The 20,281-nt window shown below is 27.8% G+C and overlaps 1 protein-coding gene across 6 annotated transcripts in view; it reads left to right on the top strand.

Moving 5' to 3' along the window:
• Larp4B (La-related protein 4B) overlaps positions 1 to 20,281 on the top strand; it is a 139,864-nt gene that overhangs the window by 99,004 nt on the left and 20,579 nt on the right. For 2 of the 6 annotated variants that reach the window (XM_016060829.4, XM_016060830.4), the window contains 7 exons: positions 110 to 205; positions 9,683 to 9,865; positions 10,331 to 10,549; positions 12,219 to 12,322; positions 13,238 to 13,402; positions 16,918 to 17,094; positions 18,827 to 18,904. In XM_016060829.4, coding sequence (XP_015916315.2) covers positions 110 to 205; positions 9,683 to 9,865; positions 10,331 to 10,549; positions 12,219 to 12,322; positions 13,238 to 13,402; positions 16,918 to 17,094; positions 18,827 to 18,904 — 1,022 coding nt within the window. The remainder of the gene's footprint in view (positions 1 to 109; positions 206 to 9,682; positions 9,866 to 10,330; positions 10,550 to 12,218; positions 12,323 to 13,237; positions 13,403 to 16,917; positions 17,095 to 18,826; positions 18,905 to 20,281) is intronic. The other 4 variants (XM_043040609.3, XM_043040610.3, XM_087165819.1 and 1 more) reach the window with 2 other exon arrangements.

Below are 20,281 nucleotides of genomic sequence, written 5' to 3'. Positions count from 1 at the left end.
AGCTACATGAATGTCTATGTATTCTACAACAAGTTGAATTGTTTATATGGCTGACTTCACACTATATGTAACTCTTCACTTTTGAATCTAATATCACTTTATCTTATAGACCATGTCTCCAACATTCATCCTGGCAGTTACCAGAATCAAACAACTGCAGAGCAATGCAGCTCAAGTAACTTTCCCCTCCATAGTCTAGAAACAGGTGAGTTTATTTTCATGGTTTTCTGATACACGCTTTTGAAGCTGAAAAACTATAAATTATGTTCTCATTATTCTAATAATATTCACTTGGTGTACTTTTTTATTTATATTTTACATAATTGTTTCTTAAGTTAAATTGTTTTAAATTTTTGAAGTCAACATGTTGCTATTGTGTCTTCTTAAATGTATTGTTCCATGACTACAATGGCTGCTTTTTGCATCATTATATTTGTGTTCTAAGATGTTATGAAAAATATTATCGTAGACGCTAATAGCTTTGGAAATAATAGTTTTACCTGTATAATCGAGAAATTTAAGTAGAAAAACATTTTTGTAATACTATCATTTGCCTATCAAAATTTATTACAGAATCTTACCAACTAACTGTATTGTAGTTTTATCAATGATAGAACAAAATTGTTTGAGCAAAGATAATTAGAACCTTAATATTTAATATATTGCGATTTATCTTTTAAAGAAATGAATTACGATGGTGTTTATCTTAGCATAGTTGCCAAAACTGCCCATTTGAAAGCTTGAGAGTATAATTATTAATCTAACATCTTTTTGTTTTATTTAATGTCAGAAAAAAATGCTTAAAGATCATTCACTTATATACATGGCTCACTTGAGACTTACAGAATTCATTGTTTCAAAGCTTTTAGAATTCAGTCACATTGAAAGAAGATCAAACAACAATTTTACATTATCAAATTTGTATGTAATGAATTTATTATTGATTTGTCTCTTTCATTTGATTTTAAAAGTGAACAATTCTAAATAACAAGTAATTCATATCAATTTTATGGTGAATTATCTACTATATTAGTATAATACCTAAAATTATAGCATGTTTACTGTGTTTTTGTTTTAATATTATTGAAACCTTACTTTAAAACTATTTGATTAAGGAAGTCTTCAACTTTTACAAATTACATATTGGTGTGAGAAAATATTAAATAATTGATGTTGGTATTTTTTTTAGTGCTTTAATATTTTGAAAATTTTCTGATCTCAAACTAAGAGTTGTTAATAGCTGCCAACTCTTCTGCATTTCGCTTTAAATCCAAAGCACCAATGGATTGCTACATGGATTTTAGTTATCATAGTTATAAAAAAATTTAAATGCACTTTCTTTAATTTGCATAAAATAAAAAATTTAATTTAGAAGTTGTGGACATGACAAAAAGGAAAATTATTATTTACTATTGCAGCATTTAATATTTATAATTAAACATGGTATTTTAAGAGATATATTGTAGTTACATAATTAATGACTGAAAAAACGTCATTTTTACATTTAGTATTAAAATACTGGGTGTTTATAAGAGAGCATCTTTACATTTTAATAATTTTTTTTTTCAAATTTTATTAAAACAAAGCAATTAATTATCTGTTTCAAAAAATTAGTGTCACAAACATAAAATTAAAAATTTGCACTATTAATTTTTGCACTTATAAAATTTGTACTATTTAATTTTGTAATGACTAATTACATTGAACAATTACTTCATTTTAAGCATGTATAAATTCCATTTTTTTTTTAAAAATAGGTATATATGTATTTTAAATTTTAGCAACAATTGCATTTATTGCAACAATTAAGAATAAGAAGTTAATAGAAGATAAATTAGGTGAGAAATTATATGCCTAAAAAGGATACTAAGCTTCTAGAAAACAATTAGTGAATTTCTTTTAATGATTGAAAATTAAAATTTCAGTGTGAGAGATGCTGCCAGTGCTGTTGGCATACCTTACTTAACTTTACACTTTCCCTTAATGAAGTTAAAAAATCCAGCAAAAGTAACCCATGTGGGAACTCTCTTATATTTCAGAAGAACATTAGAATGAGTTGGCTGAATGCCTAAAATGTATGGCACTATGCAAAGATTTTTGAAAATTTAAAGCGTTAATCGTTCTTCTTGCTTTTAAATAAATCATTTTATTAGCTGCTTAAGTATACCTTTTTGGTTTATTTTTTGATCTAATGTCTTATTTGTTAATTACCATTATATAATTATTTTCAAACAGCCCCTTTACAATAAAAACTGGTGATCAGTAATCATACCCTCCAACTTATAAGGATTTTGAAAATAATTCTTTCTACTGGTAGCGAACCAAAGTAGAAATTTTTAAAGCAAATGGATCTCTCATAAAACTTTTATTAGAACTTAAGAATCTAGCCATATGGCCTGCACTTTTATAAGTAATAGTGGACAAGTTACGCTAAAATTAATTTTTTTTAAATATTAAGACATTAATTTTGCTACCGTCTGAAAAGAAGATTTCTGAAACTACGGAAATTCCGTAGCAGTTGGAGGGTATGAGTAATTACCCCAGAAGTGATCAAGATCAGGGGTAATTCCTGATCACTAAAAATTTAAAATCTTTTAAATTCTAATTAGATTTTCAAACAATAGAAGTTGGCATAGGACTCATCTCATATAGCCTCAAGCTTCCAGTAAATATTAAAATTCTATTTTGGATAGTTTTTTCACAAAATAGATGTTTGCGTTTTTTGATCAGGAATTACCCCAGGTCACCCTATTTAGGCTATACAGATGTTTTGCTATTAAATTAAATTAGTTTTGAAGATATTTAATCTTTGCTAGTTGATTTGTTTTATTATATAATTCAAGTTAAGAAAACTTGAAGCAGATTATAGAATTCTGAACTAAGTTTGTAAAACTGTAAAAATTCTCCATGCCATTAACAAGTATAGAAATGTCTCAACTAAGAAGACAGAAATTGAAAGCTGAAGCAGTGAAATATGGAACTATCATAGCAGAAGAAAGCAAGAAAAGAAAAAGAATATACACATTCTAAGGTTCTTCCTGAAGAACAGGAGGAGCACATAAGAACAAAAAATAGTGAAGTACAAGGGAATGTAAAAAGAAAAATGCAAAATATGAAAAATGAAGCATGAAAATATCTGCCTACACCAGCAGACAATCTTTGGGAAAAAGCGGTAAAAAAAATTAATAATGCTTTGCCAAAATCTCCTCAGAAGAAACTTGATGATATCAAAAATGTCTCCATGAAAAGGAAAAGGCAACAGGTGCATATTTAAGGAACGGATTCTAGAATTAGTAGTTGAAAAATCAGGAGTGATAAATTAGCAGAGGAAACTGAGGTAAAAATAAAACAATTTTTTATTAGAGTTGATATTAGCCATATATGCCCATGACAGAAGATCAATTTGCTTTGAATTCTCCCTTTAGTCCCCAAATCATGCACCTAGTTGAAATATTTACTAAACAGCCTTCAAAACTTGCTGTAGATTCAAAATAACAAACTTGAACATAAGCAACATTTTAATCAGTGGATAACCTTATTGTTTGATGACTTGGTGGCCCGGCCAATTAATTTCTACAACCTAGACAGATATGACACTGAACACCACTTCAAGTTCGTAGCTCTAAACAAGCTTAAGTTTTTGAAAAAACTGCTACTTGAAATAATAACTGACTCATACTTATGCCCTCAGTCACATGATTCTTCACCTGATCATTCTGCTCAGTTTTATTCATACAATTCTAAACTTGCTTCAAAGATAAATAATATAATAAATAAATTGTAATGAAATTTTTTACTCATCATTTGCAAGTTTAAAATATTTAAAAAAAAAAAAAAAAACAATGAATAAAAAATACAATAGTGATGTAACGAATAGTGATGGGGCCGAATTTTAGGCCGAATACCGAATATTCGGTGGCTGAATATTTACTTTTTATAAATTTCTCTTTTTATTGTAATTTTGTAACTAAAGTAATTTTCGAATTTTAAATTAAAAATGAAATAAATATTAGCAAAATTGCTTCTTTAATATTTGTATATTTAAAAATATTTTAACAACTTGATTTATTTTTTGTTATAATTTAAATATCTTGATGCCAATAACAAGGCAATATGGCTTTTATAAATCTAAATAATTAATAATGGCATGTTTTAGTTATAGTTATACTTGTAATTTATATGCTATTTTATTTAAAATAAGAACTCATTACTACTGTTAAATGTATTCTTAACTTTCTTTTTTGTCAGAAAAATTATTAAAACCCAGAAAATTAAGAAATTTTTAAAAAGTTTCACTTTTAAAATTTTAATTTTGTAATTAAATAATTTTCAAATTTTAAATTAAAAATAAAATAAATTTTAACAACTTGATGTATTTTTTGTAATATTTTAAATATCTTGATGCCAACAATAAGGCTTTCACAAATCTAAATAATTAATAATAGCATATACTTCATTATTCGGCCGAATAACTTCAGTATTCAGCTAGGCCCAATATTCGGCAAAAGGGCTGAATACCGAATAGTGGCCGAATATTTGTTACATCCCCAATGAAAAATCGTAATTTACTCAATATTTTATTTAACGAAAGAAATCTGTAATATTTTAATGATATACAACCATCTAAGAAGGTTATTTATAATGAGAAACTTTTTGTCATGTCCGCAACATACAAATTATTTGTAATTTGGCATTTTTCAATTAAATTAGTTTATTTCTTCAAAGGTCTTAGGATTTCTTTTATAGAAATATACACTGAAATTGTACCTAAAAAAAGTTTTAATTTAAAATTCAAAGATTTTAGTGAATGTAGAAAAACTTTATTTATAATAAAAAACCTTATTTTTCTGAGTCATGTCCGCAACACTTCAAATTTTTACTTTAAAGGAGTTTAAATTCATTTTTATTCTTAAATATGCATTGGGTTAAAAGAAGACATGTCTCTTGATTTTATAATGTGAAAAACCAGTCAACTAACTAATTTTTTTATTTAATGATGAGCAATCAAACCTTGTAAATGTCATGTCTGCGACATGCACAATACTGTGAAATCACCCATGAACTAACACTTTGTAACTAAAAAAATTTAAACCTACAAAACAATCTTAACTGTCCAAAGCTTTTACTCAAATAACAATTTTATCTATGAAAAAATTGAGTGTAAGAAATGTAAAAATAAAACACTTTATTTATTAAATTCAAATTGTGTTTATATCGTTTGATTCTCAAAATCAATAAACTTATTGATTTTTATTTGTTTTTATAGATGCATTAAATAAAAGTTGAAAAGAATATCTTTTGTCTTAATTATTTATATAAGAGCATTTCATATTGTTATGTATATTTCTTATTAGATATTTTAATATTGATGATTAATAACATTAAACAAGATAAACAATATATATATACATGGTTGCCACAGGCGACTAAAATGCAACTATTTTTGGCATGAGGCGACTATGGCAACTTTTTTTGCCTGAAAAGGCTAAAAAAGCAACTATTTTCACGAAAAGGAGACTATTGGGAGACTTTTTTGTACTCCTTAAAGATTTTTTTTTTTTTTTTATCAAGCGTAAATTGGTGAAAAATCTGTGCCCCGCTAGATTTCTTAAGCTTTTTTTTCTTAAAAAATACAAAAATTTTAAAATTTTGAATTGCAAATTTGAGTCTTCACTTTTTAGGGGACACTTCACGATGAAACACCCAAAAATCGACCAAATTATACTTTTTTCAATTTTTGTTTCAAAAAATAATAGTTATATCTAGCTACAATTTAAAAGAAAAATTTTTCAATTTCAGTCATTTTTTGTAAAGTTATAAGCATTTCAAGATTTGTAAACAAGGTTATGTAAACTGTCTGTTTTTATAGTTATACTGTTTTTCTCAATGTTGTTTTTTACGATAATATTCAAACTTCGAAAAGTTCCTTGCGCATGAGTTTTGAATAAATCTTTATTTTTTTTCATATATATGATTGGTCTAATGTTCCGTAACCAATGTGATATAAATAAAAGCTGAATACTCACTAAATATTTTTTAAATTACTTTAAATTGTTATTTAAATTTCAATTTTTAAAAATTATATCAAGACTATGATATTTTGATTTTTTATTTGCTTAAAATTAAGTGCTAAGTTGTTCAAACATATCCAATTTTATTTATACTTATTCAAACTGTAATATAAATGAGTTTCATACAGCTACGATAAAAACTCATGCGCAAGAAACATTTTGAAATATTGGAACATTTAGTAATTTAACTTGCAGATAAATTATTCAAAAAATTATAACTTTTCAACAAATTAACATTTTTGCTTCAAATTTTGGGAATATCTTTCTAAATGCTTTATTCACAATCTATTAAATTTTCATTAAAATTGGTTGATATTTAAAAAAAATCATTTTGAACCTGAAGTGTCCCCTTTAATTCAATTAATCTGCACAAATTCCATTTTAAGTCTATTTCATTTCTTGATCACCTTTTCAATGATTATTTCTAAAAAATTCTGCATGATTTTTTTTATTTTTTAAAAAACTTTTTTTAACTGTATTACAATGCATGAATTTCGAATTTTAGTAATCACTTTTCATATATATAAACATTTATATGAAAATTATCATATTTGCCACCAACTTGACTGAATGGATGATGGTATATGACAATTAAGTCATTAACAAAATTTTAGTAATATTTTTGATGAATTTTTGTTCTTATTAGGCAACTATTTTCCTAGTTTTTGGCTACTATTTTCATGTTTATTTTGGCACAGGCTATTTTGTTCATTTTTTCTGTGGCAACCCTGTATATATCATAATTTGAAATTGATTTACATCTACTGAGCATACGAATGTTAAGGTGATATGTATAAACAAAAGGTGAGAAAACACATGCATGAGTAAATAGCATTTAAATATTACAAAAAGCATGTTTTAGCATGAAGCAAAGAAGGCTTAATCAAAGGAAGGGATAAGAATAGTCTTATTCAGTTGCTTCTCTTAACATTCAATAGAATATAACTAATTTGCCTGCTGTCTTAACACCATGGCGATTTTTAAGTTCTGATTAACTCCGAGTTTCGAAAACATTCTTTCAATTGATGCTAAGCTTACTAGGTATGAGAAGAAACGAGTTATAAATTTTAAAATGCCTGTGAGATGTTTTTGTAATATCATTAATTTTTTAATGGTTGTTCACCATGTCATTGGTATCATGTATCTTCGAGCGTCTGTAAACTAAGTTTTAGAGAATAAATAGTACTGCAACAATACTGTTAGTCGAATGTGTCCAAAAGCACTAGTTTCTAAAAAATGATATCTTGCAGATTTTGGTGACTATTTCCTTGCATATTGCAGTAAATAATACAATCGGTAATAGATTTTTGACACTTTTCTAATTAGAGAGAAAAAAATATCCTTATTTGGAGGATAAAAAATATATCCTCTTTAATTCCTATGAATGCACTTTCTTTTTTATAAAAAATAAGCTGCTCATCCCATTAAAAACGTCTTTTTATTCATGTTTAATTTTTTTTAAAGTAATTTGTTTAAGTAATAATAACACACTGATAAAATTTTAAATTCTTTAATTTTTAGCACTCAATTTGTACTTTTGGGATGAGTTTAATTTTTTAAAAAAATCTGAAAGTTTAAAAAGGACTGATAATAGAAATCCAAAAGTGTTATGTGCAAAAACATTTTTGAAGTAATTAAAAAATACCATATGTTTGAGCAAGAAAAAGTACGTTGGAAGCATTTATCTATAGAATGTTATGGCCGTTTAAATAAAAAATATCAATGTGATTTGTTGTGAATACAATTTTCAATGTAGTAGTTTTGAATCCTGAAAACATACTGCCATGTGGTTTTAAATCAAGTTTAAATTTTAAAAAATATTCATCCCTGATACCAGAAGTCAAATGCAAAAAGCCAGATTTTGATGTAGAAAATATTAGATAGTTATAAATGAAAAAGTGTAAATTCATTTACTCCCCATTTCAACTCCTCCTTTTCTCAAACTATGCAGTTACGAAAAATAAGTTAAAAAGCTCTCTACTCAACAGTTCATTTTTCAGTTTTTCATTAATAAGACCTAAATTTGAACCTATTCTTTCGATTGATACTAAGCTACATAGACTAGAATATAGCTGTACTAAAACTATTATAACAATGAAATATCATGTTATTAGGGAATTCGTTCTAACAGCTATACTAAATTTCAATAGTAATTTAACCTTGAATTGATTGATTGAAAAAATATTTTTTTTATCAGAGAGTATATTATAGTCATTATTTATTGGAATTATTCATATACATAAGCAGGATAGCAGAAAATTCTCAGAGCCTAATATTTCCTATGAACACAATTTCCCCCAAAATATTTTACTTTGATTTTAAACAATTCTTGAATAAACTAGCATACATGTTAAAAATAATAGAAATGAAAATGATAATTTGTTAAATTAGATTTAAGGTCCACACTTGAACTTAATAATTCAAACTAATAAATATACTAACTGATATATTTATTTTGAAAGGAAAAATGTTGCAAAGTGGCATTTTTTTAACAAAAAATTTTGTAATTTTGACCAAAAATTTCCCTATGGTGGCCTGAATTGACTTCACAGCCTTTTTTGTGTGATGAGACATCCTGCTTTCTTTTCTTACATATAATTAATAACAATAAAAATTTATATTGGATAATTATTGACGACCACTTCTGTTTCATTTAATCTAATAAAAAAGGATTAAAATAAATTAGTATTTAGATTGATAATAATTAACAACTCACGGTTATTACCTGCTATTTAAACTGAATAGTTATGATAATATTGATCCTGAAGTATTAAGACTTATATTTTTGGAAAAATATAAAGCATAATTATAGTAGTATATAATGCAAGTATTGTGCACGATTTCATGTCCCAGGTTTTTGTTAAAAGTGTTTACAGTTTTGTTAAAACTGTTAATGACACTTTTCGCAAGATTTTAGACCTGTCATGTCAAAAACTTAGCCCCGTTTTAAGATCTTATTGCTGTCCTATTGTTTTTTACTGATGCATTCTGTACCAGTGTGCTTTATTTTTTTAAATTGTTTCTCTGAATAATCTGAGAATTTTTCCTGTAAATGAAGTATGAAGCTTATTTTTATTTCTGCACTGTACCTAGACTGGTACTGTTACCATAAGGTTTTGCAATAATAGTAAACAAATTTAGTGGAAACAAAAACTTGTGTTAAATAACCTGACAACAATGTAGTCAGCTCTTAATTACCTATGGTGGAGCCCTTTTCAGTTCATTAAATGGAATTTTTTGAGTTCTTAACCGACAGTACCTTGTTAATGAGAACTTAACAAGGTACAAGAATCCTAAAGCGCAATGGTTATCTTAAAAAAATTTAATTGTGTATTTTTTGTAACACCATTTGATTTTGCTATCTTGACAGGGTATAACCACTCTTGTACTATTTAGTTGTGCATTCAGTTAAAATTTTAAAATTAAAGATTCGTAAATAAATAGCTTTTTTAAAAGAGACATTTTGCATGCCATTTCTTTTTCAGTTTGCTTCTAAAAAATGCTGATCATGTTTACTAAATCTGAATATCAACCATATTTTTATTTTCTTCTATTAAAAGATAGTCTATTTTAATGAAATTAACAATACATATATCATTTTATTTTTACAGGTGACACTGACGCTAAAGTTCCAATTATATCTTTAGACATGGAAGAAACAAATACAGTTGTTACTTCATCTCCATCAGAAACTGCTAGCAGCAGTGCCACTTTAAATTCTACAGAAACTAGTAACTTCCAAGTCACAAATTCTCAAGTCGAAATGTTCTCTAATAATCCAGATAATGTTGAAGGTACTAAAAACAGCATTTCCTAATGCAATTTAACATCTATTTATATCTCAAGTGATTTATTTTATTAAAAAATTTTAGACTAATAGTTGCAGATTTAATGTTTAATGATGTGACTTTACAATAGAATCTGCAACAAAATTATTTTACGTAGGGTGCGTAGTGTTTTTCAAAAATGCTTAAAGGTGCTTATCTTTTATTTGCGTTTTTTATAAGTTCTTAAAGGTGCATTTTCTTTCATTGGGGTTTGTAAAATTGCTTAATTTTCCATCTTGAATTATAGATTTGTCTTGTTAAGTAAAAGAATTTAAGATCTTTATAATCATTGAAATTAAAATTAATATGTTAAAACATGAATGTTGCTAGACATTTTCTCAGCATCTATTAAAAGTCCATATATTTTCTATTAAAAATTTTAATTGATTTACTTAGCATATTGTTTTAAAATAAAGATATTGGTATTTCCAGTTGAAATGGCCACAGGTGAAAGGGTGAGTCTAACATCTCTTAAGGAACTTCTACGCCGACAGTTGGAATATTATTTTTCTCGAGAAAATCTTCAAACTGATGAATATCTTCAATCTCAAATGGACAGCGATGGCTATGTTGCTATTAGCACAGTTGCTAAGTTTAATCAAGTTCGACGACTGACAGATAATCACAACCTTGTAGTGGAAGTTCTTAGAGGTAAATAATTTTTTTTTTTTTGACAGCTAAAATATTTTAATATACTTTTTTCTCATTGTTTGAAATTAGACTTAATTTTAATCCCTTTAAATTTTAAATGTTTACAAATATATAGTACAATTCATAGGTTGTGTCCGGTGCCAAAATATTAACTAGTTTAAAAAAAATTGCAACTTTTTGAAGTTAAGAATTTTTATTGCTTTTTCTAACTCTCAAAAAAAGCTAATTTTTTTTTAATGATTTTTATCAGTGAAAATGGGCAAGTAAAGAAATTGCAAATATAGTCGAGAGGAAAACATTGAATTTCATATGCTTGTCACAGTGTGACCACATATCGACAAAAAATATTTAGTACGATTTATCAAGCTTAGAGTGACGAAAGTGCTGAAACACTTTCCAACTATTTAAGTAAGAAATGAACATGTTGTATATGTTCAGGTTATGGAAATTAGACTATTGCTTGTTATTTATGTTTATCCTCAATTTTTTTTTAATTTTATCATCGTAGCTACCAACTCTATCAAATATTGCAGAAGCTTTTCTCTTTTTCGCTCCCTTTTCTTCCCTTCTGCTTAGAAACTTGTCTTCTACATTTTAAAACCTTACTACAAACTCTGATGTTATTAAACTCAAAACTCTGTTATTGCAGACAAGCAAAAGGAGAAATCGCTCTTCAACATATATTACTAAAATAAAATTTAAATGTTAAGTGATTATTTACATGAAGTTGTAAAGTTTTTATGATATATTTAAGGAACAAGTGGATTATTTAGCTTTGTTATTGAAAACATTAGTTAATAGTTATATACTTAGGAAGAATTCAGTAATTTCAATTAGGCTTAATATACACTCAAACATAGTGAATACGGTTTATAGTGAACGAAATGTTCTGTCCTGTGCCTTTCTGTACACATATAATGTTATTTTTTGTGGATATAGTGAACTAAAGAAGTGAGGAAGTTTGATATTATAAACTTTTTTCTGTCTTCGACTGATTTTTTATCTTAATTTTTTTTTTTTTAAATAATTTTGAAATGTCTACTTCAAAATAAATACTTATACTGGCCAAACAAACAAAGGCCAACCCAGGCAGATGTATGTACAAATTTTTCCCAGCATCAGCAAAAGATTAATTTTTTTTTTGTACACAAGACTAAGAGTAATAAAAAATAAAAGCAAGTTAACACATTTTTTTGTTAATACGTATTATTTTTGTCATTTATTTATTCGAACCATTAGTTAAAAATTTTTGCGGAACGGATCTAGTGAACTCCTGGTTAGAGTGAACCAAAATTTTAGTCTCTTGAAGGTTCGCTGTAGAGGGGTTTGACTGTATTAGTAGACATTGTTTTTTTTTTTTTTTTTAACTGCTTAAACTGAAAATAAAATGGGACTAGTGTTTTTTCTCCCAACTCCGTCAAAAATCACATCAAGTTCTATTGCAAGCAATTTTTTTTTTTTAATTAAAGATTGGAGCAATAGTAAATCTTTCATAGTTTAATACTTCTTTCCTTAATTTCTATAAATTTGTGATAGCTTTGAATTACATAAAATCTGTATTCAATAATTTTCGCTGCAAATTTAAATATCAGGGTTGATGGATATGTGTTATCTAATGTTAGTAGGACAAAACTTATGTGACAACTCTTTTAATATTTTCTAATTTTAGAATCTGCTGTAGTCCAAGTAGATGAAGCTGGTGAGAAGGTTCGTTCAAACCCTCGCTCTGGCGTCTTGATACTACGAGAGATTCCTGAATCTACTCCTTTAAAGGTAGGTATTATATCCGTTTAGATTTAATACTAAAGTAGGGGTGAACAACCTTTTTGAGTGAAGGGCCACTTGCGAAGCACGTAGATTAACGAAGGGCCACACACGTATTATGTTAGCGGCAAATATAATTTTTATATGAACATTAATTTTTTAACACTAAGTTTTTTATCAGTAAACATAATAACATTTGCAGAAAAATTAATACTTTTAATTATTTAATTTTATGTAAAAATTGAATTTTTTGTAAAAAAAAAACTATTAAAGAAGATTTGTAATGTTTAAACAAAATAAAATTCAATATAAAAAATCACCCAAGATTTAAAAAAAAAAATTTAAAACAAAATAAATTGTAAGCAGTTTAAAAACTGGTTTTCTTCACGTTTTTCATGGTGCAATAACATTATTAAAATACAGTACAGAACCCGTTATCCGGAAATTGGAAAACCAAAAAACCGGAACGAAATTTTATACATTTTCCCGCCATTAGTTTTTTTTTTTTCCTCATAAGATTTTAGGATTTTTCTTTCTTTTTTAAAAGATGTTTACCTTACCATCATTTTGGAAATAATCATTAGTGTATTACTTAATCGTTTTTTTCTTTTAAAGATTATTTTTTTAAAGTTGGGTTTAACAATAAAAACAGCTTTTTGTAGCGATTCAGAAAACCAGAAAAATCAGTTATCCGGAATAGCGATGGTCTCGATCGTTCTGGATAATCGGTTCCCTACTGTATCAGGATTCTAAATGCCACATGCACAAATAAATTTTATCAAATGGTGATTATTTAAATTCATATATTCCTCAAATAAAAGGCGCTTGGATCACAAAGGGGTGAACTGAATTATTATTAGTTTATTTTATGCATCAAATATTATCTTTTTGCAAAATGTATCTTTAATTAAGCTTTTATTTCAGGAACTTGAAGAGCTGTTTAGTAGTGAAAATTGTCCAAAATTTTTACGGTGTGAATTTGCCCATAATAACAGTTGGTATGTGTTGTTTGAATCTGATGCTGATACACAAAAAGCCTATCAATATTTAAGAGAAGAAGCCAAAACTTTTCATGGGAAACCAGTTATGGTATGTATTACTCTTAATCATTGAAGTATTCAATCAATATTGTTAAAAAAAAAAATTTAGCTTTATTTCAGTAAAAATATTGTTTGAATCAAAGAAATGGATATCAAATAACTGTCCTTCAATTTAGGTTTTAATTTTTGTAAAAAAAAATACCTTGTATTTTTATGTGTACGTTTATAGAATCTGCACTACTTTTTTTTTTTTTATTTATTTATTTATTTAATGATAACCTGATTGGGTGATTCTATAAATACAAGAATAATCTCAAACATGCGAGGTGGAAAATGAAGTTAACATCTATTTGCGCTATTCTATATTGCCCAGAAATTATCCACATATATGTCTCAAATAAAAGGCACTTGGATCACAAAGGGGCATTTAGCTGTACATTTTAAAAAAAATAGCTTCTTTTTTTTGTTGCACATTAATAATAAGAGTTGAATATTCTAACCTTTAAAATGAAACAAATCTTTTAAGAACTACAAAATGCAGCTTTCTACTTATTTGCTAATTTTAATATTAGCGCAGGGTTCCCGCGGCCTTGAAAAGTACTTGAATTTCATTTTGATTTTCAAGGCCCCCTAGAAGTACTTAAATGATATTAAATCCTTGAAAATATCGAAAACTCATGAAAACAGCCCTATTTCCAGTATTTCTATGTTTAACTTTATGATGCGCGTAAGTGTGAGAGAATGATTTCCCCGTCTTTCAGATGATGACACGTACTGTTTGATTTTAGGATTTTATGTATGTTTGGCTGATTTTAGGAATTTTAAATATTGGGAACTGCGCCAGATTCTGACAAAATCTCGATTCTTATTCAGGCGATTTTAATATCGATCTTCGTATTAGACTTATTTAAAAATTATGTGTTGCAGGGATGAAAGACTTCCACGAAAAAGCGGAAATCCGCTATTTTTCCCCAATTTTGAAAATTTCCGACCATGTTCCAAAAACTAAAATTTTTGGGAAGTCCTATTGGAGAAACCCAAGCCGCCCGAACGATAGTCGGATTACCGCGACTTCTGCTATAGAGTGGAAAGGAGTCTAAGCGTTTCGTTACGAGCGCCGATATTTGATTTTTTTGTTTGTTTGTTTGGCTGATTTTTGGAATTTTAAATATTAGGAACTGCACCGGAATTTGCTAAAATCGCGACTTTTAATCAAACGATTTTAATGTCAATCGTCGATTTTTGTATTTAACTGATTTAAAACGTACGTGTTGCAATTTTTTTACGCGATTTAAAAATTGTACTAGCAATTCCTATTCACTCAATTTCAAAATCCAATATCGCGATTTTTATACTCGTGACTTTAAAGTCCAACGTCGCGATTCGTATTCACACATTTTTAAATCCAATTTTGCGATTCGTTATCGCGCAGTTGTAATATCAGATATCGTTTTTTGTATTCGCACGCTATTTAAATATTACTCGCTGCGATTCGTATTCACGTGATCTAAAAATTATGCATCGTGATTCTTATTTACTCGATTTAAAAATTCAATATCGCAATTTGTATTTTCGTGTCTTTAAAATCCAACAGCGTGATTCCTAATCACGGGATTTTATAAATCCAATATCGCGATTCATATTCACGCGATTTTAAAATCCAATATCGTTATTTGTATTCACGCGATTTTAAAATCCAATATCGCGATTCATGTTCACACGATTTTAAAATCCAATACCGCGATTCATGTTCACATGATTTTAAAATCCAAAATCGCGATTCATATTCACTCGATTTTAAAATCCAATATCAAGATTCATATTCACACAATTTTAAAACCCAATGTCGCGATTATTGAAAGAAGTATAAGTAAGCTTTCTCTTGAATTAGTTACTGTAAAGATGTGATATATTTTTCATTAGTAAGTAATTTAATAGTCACACCTTCCTATAATTGCTTAATTTTTTTTTAATACATTAGTGATCAAAATTTTAAAATTATATTTAAGAAAAATTTAAAGTTAAATGTCTAAATGCTTCTGCCACTTTAAATATTGAATAAAAATCTCCCAGCATAGTTAAAAGTTGCTTTTATAAATCTCAGTATCATATAGAGCTCTCCCCCCCCCCTCCTCCTAGTGACCTGCGTTGTAAAAGTTCAGCTTTTTTTATTTTTGTCCACTTTAATGCCTAGTGTTGCAATTCGTTTTCGCGTGATTCAAAAATCGTACTCGCAATTCCCATTAAAGCAATTTAAAAATCTAATATCGCGATTTGTACTTAAGCGTTTTTTTAGCGCAATTAGTTTTTCCGCGAGTTTAAAATCCAATGTCGCTATTCGTATACACGCATTTTGCAATATCGAACATTAATTTTCGTATTTATACTCTATTTGAAAACTACTCGTTGCAATTCATATTCACATGACCATGTCAAATGCGTATGCTACTGAAATTGGCATCTGTTTCAATTTAAAATGGTTGACTGGTAATAGATTTAAAATGATAATCAAGCCGCAACATCCAATAATTGATTAATTTTCTTAAATAGAAAAGTGGTCGAAATTTCAAAATTATATTTAAGAACAATTTAAATTTCACTGTCTAAATGCTTCTGCCACTTTAAATATTAAATAAAAGTCTCCCGGCAGAGTTGTTTTTAAATATCTAATTGATATCACAGTATTATATAGAACATTCCCCCCTACCCCGTCTTCTGCCCGAATCTTTGTTTATTCAGACTTTGTATACCTAGCTTAAAATAAGCCTTAATGCAAAATTCAAACCTGACGTTTTTATGCATCATGAATTTTATTCTCGACTTGATGCCAATCACCCTTGTTTTTTATATATATATATACTTGGATCACTTTCCGAAATCAAGAGAGAGCAATGGAAGTCTTATTCTTCAGTACTGCTATTATGGACTAACATTTATCGTCAAAACATTTTAGTTTAAAATGTTTAATTTTAGTCTATCTTTAACTAAAATTTAAGTCCTTGAGAATTTTATAATAAGTCTTAAAAAGTCCTTGAAAAGTACTTGAATTTTATTTTTATAGTAGAGCATGAACCCTGTAGCGTAATGCATTAACTAATTAATTGCGTTTATTTATTTTTTTTGTGACACTACCATAATTTTCTATTTATTTCAAACTATTGTTCATTGTTATGCATAAAATTACAGTAAATTCTGTTAAAACTTTCTGTTCTGAACAAAGCAATTCTGAAACTAAAGGTAGTATACTTTATTATTCTTTTATAATAAATTTTACCTTTCTCATACTTAAGTGGAGTAAGTTATTCTTTTTTCGGGGGAGTGTTCTTTATAAAAGTATCTGGTATGTGTTTACTACTTCGAAAATTGTCCTGAATATTTCGCAAAATATTGTCTTGATTTATGTTATATTTGTTATTATCTTTGGCCTGCTTTTAGACCTGTGATTTGTTACTTCTCAAAATCTTGACATTTGAATTAAACTAAGTACAAAGAGTAAGAAAAATTTCAATTGAGTAAGTGTTTAACTACGTAAAATTACTTATTGAACGTCTTTTAATATTTTAGGCTCGTATTAAGGCTAAAGCATTTACGTCGGCTCCTTTTACTAATGCATATAAAAATGGAGCTCCTACTACAATGGAACCAGAGTCTTATAACACTCAAAATGTAAACCAGGCGCCACAAACTCCTCTTCAATATACTTATACTAATGTTCCAAATGATAGCTATAATAATCAACAGGTATGTATTTCCTTTTCATTTTATGCCTTAGAGACTAGGGTTGTAACGAATAGGGATTTGGCCGAACACCAAATGTTTGTCAATCAAATAGCAACTTTTATTTCTTTTTTTAAAGAAATCCTTAATGAATATCTTATACATAAATGAGTTCAGACATTTGTGAAAAAATTAACCAGAACTTAGCTGTATGATTGGAAAGGGAGACTACAATAGTTATCTGTAGAAATATTCATAAGTAAAAAATTAACAGCTATAAAAAAAATAAAGCTGAAAAATAGAGAAAAAATAACCCCTTGATTCATAAAATTAAACTTTAATGCTGAAAAGAATATTTTCTGGAAAAAAATATCCATGAAACGCTAAAAGAAATGTGGTATATCAGAAACTGTTTTTTAAAAAATTTCTTGCTTTGAGAAAAATGACCATAAAGCAAATTATCTGTATAATACGAAGAAAAAAAATTTTAACATCTTAATTGTTGAAAGAAAATATTGAGGCTGAACAACTCAGTACAGTAGAAGTCTTTTTAAGTGCTGTGTTGCTAATAACAAAAGTGTTTTTGAAAAATAAAGTGTTTTTGAAATATTAAAAATCTGAGAAACTGCCTATGGCAGAATCGCGGCGACATTGTCGTAGAACATTATACAGTTCTTGCCGAAAGATTTTTTATTAAAAAAAAGTTTGCATTTGAGTATTTACTTTTTAAGTCAATAGTTCTATTGAATTTTTGGTGGTTATTGTCATTGATTTCTCCATAGTTTTTATTTCCAATATTTTTATACAACATTATTTATTACAACAACCTATTCTCGACCTAATTGAGGAATTCGATCTTTTTTCGACAATTACTGCTACATATTTCATGATTTTTCATTATTTTTTTACAATGATGATTATTTACAAAATGGGAGGAAGAAAATAATTTGTGCACCCCCCTCCCCAAGCAAAATGCAAGAGTATCACCCGCAATATTAGAATAAAAAATTATTAAATATATATTTTTGCAAACACAGCACTTTGGTTATTTTAAATTCGTAACATATATGTTTGTTATTATTAAAGTATTTTGTAGAAAGGTATTAATGCTAAAGAGTTTGGTCACAGATAGCTCGAGAAAATTCTGCCTCAGGGACATCACGTCTCTTCAAGTTGCCTTTTTTATTACATTGAAGAAACATTGAAAAAAGAAAAAAAAGCCATATCGTAATAGAAGCACCTATTTAAAAGAACATTTTAGCATTGAAAATCAGTTTTCTGTAGTACCATTCCAGAAAAATAGTGTCTCTCTATAATATAAACAGCATCACAAAAATATATTAACGTTTTGAAATTTTTGACTTTTCAGAATATATTTTTAAAAAAATAATTTGAGTACAGAATGCATGGTTCAGTATAAAGTAATAATTTCAATTTTTCAAAAAAAAAATTTTTTTTTTTTAAATTGTCTTTTAGAACTTACAGGTGTGTGTAAAAAAAAATTTCTAATTGTGTGAGAAAAAATTATACAAAACATTATATGAAAATCTATTTTTAAAAAATAGAGGATTTTAGAATATTCTACATAATATTTGGCCGACTGAATATTCGTCAGCCAAATATTTCACAAAAGGGCAGAGTGCCCATTAGTGGCCAGACATTCGTCACATCCCTATTAGAGACTGGTAAACTGTATTTGCTGGCAATTCGCATTTGCTTTTTTTCTTTTCTTGATATTAGGGATTTATTTGTCTAGGTTTGTCCTCCATTTTATCCCCCAACTATGCTCCAAACATGGGCACCAACTACTCCAGCCTGTGTTGACCTGGGGACTGTAAGTATCACAACTTTTTTATTTATTGTAACCCTGTTCCTGATCAAAACCCATTAATTTTATTCTTTAAATTTTATTAGATTGTAATTTTAAAACCATTTATTTTTACAGTTTATTTATATTTATTTTACAGATTTTATTAATTCAACATGAGGTATTCTTTTGCTTTTTGAAATATCTTTTTTCTTTAATGGATTATAAGGTAGTTGTTTTGAAAGACTCCATTAATACTTTCGGGATGAGATGATAAAACATAAGTGTGTACTAAATAAAGAAAAGAATTTTACAATCAATTTTCATACCTTAATTAGGGTTACTTTGACTTGGATTAACATAGAAAGATCCAAATGTATAAAAACTTCCTATATGATAGTTGAGATACACTTAGTTTCAAATTCATGTACTAAAAGTTACTATACTAAAACTAGGAGGCTTCGCCCCCTGCTCGCTGGCGCTCACCAACCCCCGGAACTGCTTTCACAGTTCATTTCGGATTGCTTCGCAATCCAATGCTCCCTCATTGGATACATTCTTAACGTCTAGTTTTTGTATACTTTTTTGAATACTGAAGTTCCGAAAACTTTTCACTGTAGAAAATTCTAAACCTGTACATTTCAATATTAATTTAAAATTGCAAACAGTTCACATATTTTTCTTAATCACACTATTCTAAATTTCAGTTGTTGAGAAAAGTAACTGTTGTAAGTTTTGTTTTAAAGTCTTTCCCACCAGAGGGCTAAAGCCATGTGTTGTAAAACAATATGAAATAGTAGTCTGCCACTGAACGCTGGATGTAAAGCATCGGCTTTGATGAAGATAATTTTGTATTTTTAATTCTCTGAAAGGCGCCACCTTAATAATATGGTATTTGTAAAATAAATATATATACAGTAGAGTCCCGATAATCCGAGTTTCCGCTTTAACCGAGCTATCAAATATTTTAAGGATTTCTTTGTTCTAGTTTATTTTTCATTTTTAAAAATACCGCCGAAAAATAAATCTGAATTTTATCTTCCAAACACTCGGGGAAAGCAAAATCTAACAACTCTATCCCAAGAAAAGATCTTTAATACCGTCAATAATGAAAATGAACCTAGCGGAGATGATGAAGACAGTGACGATGAAAATCAACACATAAAAATCTCTCACACAAATGAACTTAAAGCTGTCGAAAATGCTACTGAATACATAGAACAACAAAAAGAGGTGACACCAGTTTTCCTGTTATCCCTAAAAAATGGTGAAACATTGCTGCAAAAAAGCACCAAAGCTATGTAAAACGATTAAGGACTTCTTTTAAGTATAAACTCTTTAATTCTCGCAAAGTATATTTTTTAAGTTTTTTCAAGTAAGTTTTTTTTAATAATAATAGGAATT

This window comes from Parasteatoda tepidariorum, chromosome 6, assembly GCF_982258835.1.
Source record: "Parasteatoda tepidariorum strain Cologne lab strain chromosome 6, Ptep-v5.0, whole genome shotgun sequence".
In the NCBI taxonomy this organism is placed as follows: domain Eukaryota; kingdom Metazoa; phylum Arthropoda; class Arachnida; order Araneae; family Theridiidae; genus Parasteatoda; species Parasteatoda tepidariorum.
Note: the sequence above shows the minus strand (reverse complement) of the source record. Positions and strands in the feature narration are given on the sequence as shown.